Source organism: Quercus suber, unplaced genomic scaffold, assembly GCF_002906115.3.
Source record: "Quercus suber isolate HL8 unplaced genomic scaffold, Cork oak 2.0 scaffold_121, whole genome shotgun sequence".
NCBI lineage: Eukaryota > Viridiplantae > Streptophyta > Magnoliopsida > Fagales > Fagaceae > Quercus > Quercus suber.
Window position 1 is genome coordinate 691,604 of NW_027069586.1, and position 9,939 is coordinate 701,542.

At 36.8% G+C, this 9,939-nt stretch overlaps 2 protein-coding genes across 5 annotated transcripts; one reads left to right on the plus strand and one right to left on the minus strand.

Annotated features, from left to right (window-relative positions):
• Nucleotides 1–1,164: 1,164 nt before the first annotated feature.
• Nucleotides 1,165–6,000, plus strand: LOC112007718 (putative threonine aspartase). 4 transcript variants are annotated; one of them, XR_010629916.1, is made up of 9 exons: nt 1,165–1,401; nt 1,616–1,700; nt 2,301–2,382; nt 2,569–2,698; nt 3,380–3,540; nt 3,653–3,816; nt 4,592–4,715; nt 4,791–4,888; nt 5,533–6,000. XR_010629916.1 is itself a non-coding variant. In XM_065775883.1 (9 exons), the coding sequence occupies exons 1-9, from the start codon at nt 1,248–1,250 to the stop codon at nt 5,623–5,625; spliced, it is 1,095 nt and encodes a 364-aa protein (XP_065631955.1). In that variant the 5' UTR covers nt 1,169–1,247; the 3' UTR covers nt 5,626–6,000. The 4 variants fall into 4 exon arrangements, 3 of the variants coding, with proteins under 3 accessions (XP_065631955.1, XP_065631954.1, XP_065631956.1); XM_065775883.1 differs by having other exon boundaries at nt 1,169–1,401; nt 3,383–3,540; nt 4,784–4,888; XM_065775882.1 differs by having other exon boundaries at nt 1,170–1,401; nt 4,784–4,888.
• A 158-nt stretch (nt 6,001–6,158) lies between these two features.
• LOC112007710 (bifunctional protein FolD 4, chloroplastic) lies at nt 6,159–9,918 on the minus strand. Its single transcript, XM_024040077.2, has 5 exons — nt 9,562–9,918; nt 9,140–9,465; nt 7,879–8,115; nt 7,602–7,769; nt 6,159–6,874 (listed from the first exon to the last, which is right to left on the minus strand). Exons 1-5 carry the CDS (start codon nt 9,767–9,769, stop codon nt 6,704–6,706), a joined length of 1,110 nt encoding a protein of 369 aa, XP_023895845.1. The 5' UTR covers nt 9,770–9,918; the 3' UTR covers nt 6,159–6,703.
• Between the last annotated feature and the right edge of the window lie 21 nt (nt 9,919–9,939).

Sequence of the window (9,939 nt, forward strand, 5' to 3'; positions counted from 1 at the left end):
AACAGTTACGGATTTGGATCTTTTGCCTGAAAAGAAAGTGAGAGATCAGAGAATGACTAGTAAAATGGGAAAGTTAAAGACAACAAGAAGGGACTGAATAAATAGAGGGTGTTGTACTAACAAAGCTCCCCATTGATCGAGAAACCCCTTGAAGTGTTGCTTTCGGGTATGTAAAAAGACAGAAAAGAGTGGAAGCAAATAAAGGCCATGCCAACCTCCATTTAGTGTTTTGACTGATACAATTTGCATGCATGGGTCAATCCGTTGGTCACTTCCAAAAATGAGAGCGTCTGTCTTACATCATGGCTCGTACATTTGTTCTCTTTTATATATGAGCACATATGGTAAGGTTAACATATAACAATACAAGTTAATTTGGTCTGTCGGAAAAATGGAGGCCAAGAGTAAATGCTGGGAGAAAGTAGAGAAAGTAGAAGAAGAAGATGATGATGAAGTAATGGTAGGAGAGCGTGAGATCCTCAAGAGAAGAATCTCTAGCCATCCTTTGTATGGCCTCTTGGTTGAGGCTCACTTGGGCTGTTTGAAGGTCCTCTCTCTCTCTCTCTCTCTGTGCATATCAAAAAACTGCCTTCATGTTTATTACAAATTTGATTTCTGCTTTTTCTATGAGAAAATGGCACTGGAGGATCCTACTAACAATTTCTATTGAAATAAACCTGTCTATAAGTTTGAAATTTTGAAGTAGTGGGTCAGCCAGAAACTTCATGATCTTTCTTTGCTCCTTTAAAAAAAAAAAATTAATTGCTTTATTTATCTTTTTTTTTTTTATTGAGAAGAGAGGGAGGGAGTGATTTGGGGACATATAACTATTTTTTTCATAATTTATATTTTATTCAGGGGTACCGACTTTTGGATACTCTACAATCTACGTTTCCTTCAAAATATGTTCTTTGTTTTCCTTGACAAGACCACTTCTCTTTTTACGGTTTAAGGGAATAAATTGTACATGAATTCCTTGGTTCATGTTGCCAAGAACCAATTTGTGGCTGACCTTGCTATCTTTGAAGAGATCCATAATAATATGGATGTCAAATTAGGTTTTTCTACTTTATTTGAATACCCAACAATAAGCATTGTCAGATTGCCTTGGTTTAGTGTAGGGTTTTTTTTTTTTTTTTTTTTTTGGGTTTTCTTATTTGGTATGGTAATTTCGGATTTCAAAAAGATTAGACATTGCGTCTTATTTTTCTTATAGGTTTTCATGTAGATTGATTATATTATGTTTAATGAATTTTTATGATATGATTATTTTCATTAAGGATGATCCTTGCACAAATGCGGGTCGAGGCTCCAATTTGACAGAAGATGGTCGTGTAGAATGTGATGCCAGTATTATGGATGGTCATTCTGGGGCATTTGGAGCTGTTGGCGCAGTGCCAGGTATTCTTAATCCTGAGCTTTACATATTTTATTGAATTTAACGAATGGAATAATGCATCACCAGCAATTTCTCTGGTTTATATGATTTTTCTTACAAATTGGAGGTTGTATTTCATTTAGAATCCACCTTTCCCATGAATTTTCTGACTGTCACTTGTGAAAAAGGGGACAAAGTTTTAAGTTATGTATGTCTGTTCCGTATGTTGTAGACCAGGCGTTCAAAATGCAATCCAGATTGCTGCTTTATTGGCCAAGGAGCAAATGACGGGATCTCCTTTGTTGGGTCGGATACCTCCCATGTAATGATTACCTTGCTTTGCTTTTCCTTTAACCTATTGGAAGGCTAGAGCGAGACCCTCCCATGAATATCATTCTTTTATTCCCATTTTCCTTATGCAAAAAATAAGATATTTTGTATACAATTGTGGAAGAATTATCATGCAACCTGGTCCATAGTAGAGCAGGCATTATGTTTAATGGTAATGTTTGACTTTATTCTGCCTTTCTGGACATGTTGAATTCTGAAGAATTAAATCTGTGTTCTGTATATTCAGCATGTCACTATATGATTACTTTCGTTTACCTGTTTTCTATATATGTGAGAACTAGTGCTCAATCATTATCGTAGATCTGATATATAAATCTGTCTTATTGTACTTCTAGATGTCTATATTCTGGCTTATAATATCAATCTCTATGAAATAGTCACTTCTAAATTTTTGGATACACCAGTTTTCTAATAGTTACCATCAGATGATTTTATCAAAAGAACATAGTTCACTACTATTGAAAATCAGTTATATTCTACTTGCATAATGAGTAAATGTGCTTCATAATTTCTTTTCATTTTTTTTTTTTTACTTCAAACTTACACCTGCAAAAAACATCATGTTACACAGCTTCTTGGTTGGTGAAGGAGCCCGAACATGGGCAAAGTCCAAGGGCATTGCGTTGCCAGCAACTATAGCAGAGGCTGATGAGGTCAATATCTTTTATCTTTTCACCCTCATTTTTTTTTTAATCCCCGAACCTAACTCCAATGAGATTAGAGAATATTTATCCTGTTGAATGTGTCAAGTTTACATCTATAATTTCACTGATACTCAGCTGTAGAATTCTTTTTTACTTCTAAGGATGGGTAAGTTGATCTAGTGCATTTTGAACCAGTGGCTGATTACAGAAAGGGCAAAAGCACTGTGGAAAAAATATAAAGCAATGGTTGATGATGCCAAAACTAAGACAGATATTTCTGCCATGGAACTTTCTTCTAGTCCTCAAGAGATTGTTGCCATTTTGGGTATTTCATCTTCCTTTGATTTTGTATACATCAATCCATTCCATTTCAAAAATAGATAATGTTTATAGTGCAAACATTGTCCGCATATTTCTGATCAGGGAATATGATCCACCTTTTACTTTCCGCGTGGTATTTTATCCTAAGTACAGACACAGACATGGCACAACATGGCGATGACAATTTTTTGAAAACTATGGGAAGTGACTTTGAGACTAGGAAGCATGATAAGAAATAACAAAAGCAAAGGGAAATTGGAGTGGGGTTTTCCATATCTAGAAAAATGTTTGCACCATATTATATTTTGACTTAATATTATCTTTATGTAAATCTTCATTCTTGTTATTATTATTATTTTTTTTCTTTCTTCTTTAACCATCTGGCGTTACATTGAAATAGCACTGAATTTTTTAACATATTATCTTGTTCAAGATAGATATAATAATCACATGGCTCTATTATCATGTGTGAGCATTGTGTAGGAGCTCCTCCGTTTTCTAATTCTATACACTTACAAGCTTTTACTGGATTTGTTGATTTTTTCATCCTCAAAACCAAACCACAACCCACCCCCCCCCACCCCCCCCAAAAAAAAAAAGAAAAAAAGAAAGGAAACACCCTTCTTGAGTATTATTCAGTTTGGGAGGCATGTTATATGAAAATTGCATTTGTTCTTGGATTTAGAAGCTCAACCGGGTGAGACTTCAAGGGGGAATGGGGGTGGTGAATTCTCCATATCAAGTGCTTCAGAAGAGGATTGCATCATGGACACTGTTGGAGTTATTTGTATCGACGCTGAAGGTCACATTGCATCTGGGGCCTCAAGTGGCGGTATTGCATTGAAGGTGATGCATGGTTCCTTTGATATGCATTTGTATTTTTTAATGGCCTTTTAGTACTGTAGATAATTTTTTTTCGGTCTCTCCTATCCTATGGGAAAAAAAAAAAAAAAAACAGGTTGGTGGGCGTGTGGGACTAGCAGCAACGTATGGTTCAGGTTGTTGGGCATCCTCAAAAGGCCCCTTTGGGGCTCCATTTATAGTTGGTTGCTGCGCTACTGGTGCAGGAGAATACCTCATGAGAGGTTTTGCAGCTCGGGAGTGCTGTGTCTCGTCATCAATGTATGGGTCCCTGTAATAAGGAAAAGACACTTATAGCCTTTGTTTCTATGTCGCTTTAAATGCCCAAAGGAAGAGGCAAAGTTTAGAGTCACCAAATTTAATCATAAATCAAAGTTAATTGTGTGTATCTTGGTTGTGGAAGCTATATCCTATTCTCGCAAATTTAAACACGAATGACTCATACCTAGTTTACCTCTTTCCTTTTAACAATAGTTTGTTGGTTACAACATAGTAGGTGCAATAGGGATTTGAAAGGATGCCACACCAAGAGCGAGAATTTTCCAATAAGTCAGGCTGATCCTTGCTTTCATGGATCATATTGAGGTGGCCAACCTTGATTTGAGCTTGATCTATATTCATTCATGCTACAGGAGAATGAGAACAGAAGTTGATCACTTTGTTGTATTTATAAAGTTTGTCAATATTTGGATTTGTGTTGTATATGAGCTGAGTTTACACATCTAGCTGATTAAGTCTTCATTAATCAATTCTAACCAAATGATTCAATACTTAATTGTGCCTAACAAAACTGGTCTGTGATTACATGCCACTTTCAAAACTTGGACATGATTGCTTTGTTACTGAAGATCTTTAACTTTCCCTTCATTTGTCTAGTTAATTGAGAGAGAGAGAGAGAGAGAGAGAGAGAGAGAGAGAGAGAGAGAGCTTATGTTATTTGTTCTTTTCACTGATAATTATGCAGTTTCTGTAAATGAGTTTTTTTATTCACATGAAGCCAGTATATGAATCTGACATTGTTATATTCGTTGCTTAGTTCACAGATTGGTCCTGCATCTGCTTGCATGAAAGTGTTGCGCTCTGTTATTAATGAGAGCAGACAGCATGGTGCTGATAGAAGTGCTGGGATTCTACTTGTGCAAGCTGATGCTCCTATATTGGTGAGCTCCTGACTGGTTCTTCTTCATTAGCTTGTCTGGAAGGATTATGTATTTAAATATTGTTTTAGGTTCCAGGAAATTCAGCAAAGCTGAAAGCTATAGAGATTGCAGCTGCTTACTCTTCCTTGTCTTTTGGAATTGGATATTTTGGAAACTCTATGGAACGGCCCAAGGTAACAATAATCTTTTGAATCATAGGATTTCAAATTTCTCTTCATTTTGTATGTTTGTCTTCTCCTCTTTTTTGTTTTATTAGTTGGTATTGATTTTCAGCTCAAATAGGATGTTTGACTTATCAAAAAAAAGGATGAAAATTGTTTGATGTCAATGTCTGTGATGCAAGAATATAAAAGCAGTGAACTATATGAGGGTATTTGTCCTGGATACTAATATTCTTCTTTAATTAGATATTTTATTACCAATGTATTAAAAAAAAATATATATATATATATATATATAAGCCAGCAGTGACATTATATTTCTTTACTGAGAGAGAGAGAGAGAGTTTGGAATAGTCTGAAATGCAAAAAATAATGTGACATGCCAAGAGACAGTCGCAATGTTTCATGAAAATGAATGGCCTACATTGTGATCATCCAAAGAAATTATACGTTAAATAGTTTGTATTACCAGCTGTTTACTTTCTTAAGAAAATGAAAGCGTTTTGGTATGAGAACAACAGAAGTCTTGTTCAGCAACCTGGTAATTAACTCAAAATACTGCATCATTGCCTGCTATCTAGCAACCTCGGTTGATATCTAATGTAGACTCCTTTATAAAAGCAGAATTCTCATTTTCTTCTGATAACATCTTTCAGGTTTCAATTCTTAGGAGTACAAAACAACAAAGCAAATCCAGGATAGACCATTTTGAAGCACGAATTGATCTTGCAGGTGAAAATTTGAGGTGACTGCTTTCCTTCTTCTGGTTTGTCATGTTCTTTTTTTCAATGAAGAACAGGGCAACCTCTGCTATTTCCTATTAGCGGTAATGGTAATTCCAAAGATCCCAATTGCTGCTTCATATGGCCCTGCCTTCAGTGGAAACACAACTGAGTAGTGACTGAGAATTAAGAGTCTAGCACAGGTGCTAAGAAGGCCCTAAAATTGACTGCAAATTGATAATGTTGTTCACAAATAATTGTATCATGCCAAGTTCAATCGATGGAGAATTTTGCTACAAATGACTTTTATATCTTTTAGTATTAATTTGAAGTTAGTTGTACGACTTTGAAATTGTTTGTTGCAAATCTGCAATTGTTAAAATGGTGGTTGCTTTGATTGTTTCAATATAAGCCATCTATAGTTATGGAGGAAACCTTGTGCATTGTTTCATGGGTTTTGGCAGTGTCTTGTGACTCTTTTCCATCGAGCAAATTCAACCCATTTGCATGAAGTTCTGGCTTCATTCACCGAAATCAACTTATCAAACAAAAAAAAAATGTTGACTAAAATCAGATGGACATTAAGATTTTGAGAGTACAGCAATAAGTGATAATTTGGATGCTAGTTCGACATCTTGTCTGACCTTTTTTCATCAAAGAAAATAATAAAATGCTCACCAACATTCTCTATAAGGAGGTTCTCACAAGGCTCTGAAAAGGGTATACAACTTTCAGTCGGCTCCAGGTTACACACAGAACAAAACTAATCTAGAGTTCTAGTAGCTTATTTGTAAACACCATTCCTCTTCAAGAGTAGAGGCAGCTTTTCCCCACTCACTTCCGATGCAAAATACATAACTACCATGTTTTCAGAGGGCCAATCCTTGCATAAAAATAATGCTGCTAAATTGCCCACTGGAAATCATTTTAAAACCCTTTTTTACTCCATCTAAAGACTCTATATTAAGTATATTTATTTCGAAACTGTGACAACCAATGCTAATCTAGGCTGGAGTGAGAATACACCCCATGGTAGAGGACAAGGTGATTCCGAAATGTAAGCTGTGAATGAAGCATCTTTCCTTGCAGCAAAAACTCAGAAATTTCATTGGAAATTGTGTATCCTCTTTGCTGAGATAAGAGTATTTGAGAGAAGCATTGCTATTGTCATTGGACCCACTCCACCAGGAACTGGAGTGATAGCTGAAGCAACCTTGCAGGCCTCCTCATAACAGACATCTCCGACCAAACGGTAACCTCGAGGGCTTTTTGTATCCTGCCAAATGCACAAATATGACCAGCTCAGTAACATGGAACCTTGAGTTAGAAAGCAACATCAATTGGCACAAGCTATCATCTTTCATTCTTTTGACAACAGTCATATTTTAAATTGATCTGATAATCCTCCAATGGATAGCACAATGGTTGGAGACCATGCCACATGAAGCGGAGGTTTTTAAGGGAGACCATGTCACCAGTTCAGATTTCTCCTTTTCCCCTCCCTTCAGACTAAAACTTAATGCTAGGGACACACCCAACTACCACCCAAATCCACAACATGCATAAGTGTCACCTTGTGATTGATGTACCTAAATTTTTTTCCAGCAAGTAGCTGTGTGTAAGAGCTGAAATCCAATTACAAGTAGACACCCAAGCATGTTGTGAAAGGAAAATGCTAGGACCACAACTCGCTCATGTGGCAAGTAGTGAGTGGTGGAGTAAAAATGGCGGGTCCACAACTCCACCACTCATGACTTGCCACGTGAGCGAGTTGTGGCAAAAGTCGTAGTCTTAACATTACTCGCTGTGAAATCGGGTGTGTCCATAGGCGGATTGTAAAAAAAAACTGCTAACCCTAGACAATGCTTCATTGAGTAATTTCTTATATTTCACAAGTTTTTAAGGGAGGAATAAAAGCCAATATGAGAGAGAGAGAGAGAGAGAGAGAGAAGCACCAAAGATATAATCAAGTATGATGCAAAAGACCACAGGTTTCTGCTCACCTCAACGGGATTAATTCCAACATCAATAATAACTGCACCAGGCTTTATCCAGTTGCCCCTAACCATATTTGGCTGGCCTACAGCTGAAATAATAATATCTGCTTCTCTTATGTACTCCTCAGGGTTTTTGGTTCTCGAATGGACTATACTTATGGTAGCATCTTCCCTCTAACAATGTTAAAACATCACAATAGCATTAGAATCAAACAGAAATGAACCATAGCAAACTAATGATCTATTCTACAAATAAGTGAAGTTTGGGCGAATGAAATCTCACTTGCAGCAATAGAGCGGCTGGCATTCCAACGATATTGCTCCGGCCAATTACAACTGCTTTCTTTCCTTTGATATTAATACCATATCTATGCAACAACTCTATACATCCCTTTGGCGTGCATGGAACAAACAAGGGTTCTCTACCTCGCATGGCTAGACGGCCAATGTTCAGTGGGTGAAATCCATCCACATCTTTCTCAATGCTAACAGCATTTAAGATGTTCTGCTCATTCATATGCTGGTACGAAATCCAAGAAGACAAAGAAACTCAGAAAGACTATTTCATGAATCACAGGCAGAAATAACATTGAGGCTTCATACATGCTAACACGGTAATAAATTATAGCATAAATCTTTATGTATAATATTTGGTATGACTTCACCAAAATCAATAATATCAGCATCATAAAGTAATAGGGCAGTTGGGCATAGAAAGAACACTGCATTGTGCCAATGTTTTCATATATGATTTCTGAATAAATCAAGATTAATGAACCACACACCACAGTATCCACAAATCTCCAAAACTGCCCTGCTATTTAATCCATAGTGTCATAGCATAAATAAATGCACATGATGAGACCCATACATACGTGTTAAAAATTTTCTAGGCCAAAATACACTATTGGTCTATAAACTTTAATACATAGCAGTTTTAGTCACTAAAGTTTGAAGTAATTGCTTTTAGTACCTAAGAATATAAAGTGATCCATTTTAGTCCCTACCAAACCTAAAGGGATCGGTTTTAGTCAGTATAGAGTATTGACATGTTAGTTTTTGATTTGGCTATGTCATCTAAGGGACCAAAAACAATCACTTAAAACTTTAGGGACTAAAATTGCTCTGGCTAGACTAGAATCAACAGTGTATGTTAATGTAAGCTGGAAAATACTTAACATAGAGTATACAAATACACATAATAATAATAAGCTATAGAATCAATTCTTCTACATCAATTAGTACAATGATATCAATGAGCAAATACATTAACATACCATGACATAAAACACATATTTTTCTCGAAATAAAAGACTGAACGACTAAGCCTTAGTCCTAACTAACTGGGATTGGACACATGGATGGTCTCGACATTTTCTTACACGTATATTTGTAAAGACAGCTAAATAAGAAAACTTGAAAATCCATACAACAAAAGAATAATTTACTTTTATACTAAAAAAAACACACCCTTTTTGTTTATTTTTGCATTATACCATGATTTTCAACAAAAGAAATAACGAAGTTGAAATTAAGAAGCGTACAGAAGGCAGAGGTAACTGAACGAGGATTCCATGAACCGAAGGATCATCATTGAAGTCAGAGATAAATTTGAGCACTTCCTGTTCTGTACAATCCTCTGGCAAACGAACTTCAAAGGAATTAATCCCCACAGACTCACAAGCTTTCTTCTTGTTGCGCACGTAAGTTGCAGAGTCCTTCCTATCCCCAACAAGAATAACCGCTAATCCTGGAGTAACACCGATAGCATTCTTCATCTTTGATACTTCTTCAGTTATCTCATCTCTGATTTGCTTCGCAATTGCTTTTCCGTCAATAACTATAGCAGATGTCTCAGTAGCCACTGATGCTGTGTGCCAAAAAACAAAAGAAATGAAAATGCGTTCAACATGTTCGACAAAATGCCACAATGAAAGAAAAACAGAGCAGACTAAAAGTAAAGTACCTGAGACGAGGGGCGATGGTGAAGGTGAACAATGGGTGGTGAGGGCTGTGAGAGAGGTGAGGTGACGGTGAGGGAGTCTCACTCCGACAAGGCGGTTAAAAGAAACGACGCCGTGTTGGCGGCTGAGGTTGCGGGTTAAGGGGAGGAGAAGGCGAGCCGTGGTGGAGGATTCAGGGGACAATCGGACTGCGCCGCAGATTTTCTCCATTCAGCTCCGAAATACTCTTTTCTTTTACTCTCTGCTCTCTCTTTCTCACTCTTGATATCTTTTTTGTGCGGGAGGAACTCACGGACACACACTCGACGGGCGCCGTTTTGCTTTTTGAAGCTACTTCTAATTTTTGTTCTCCAATCCAAAATTCCTTCTTTTTTTTTTTT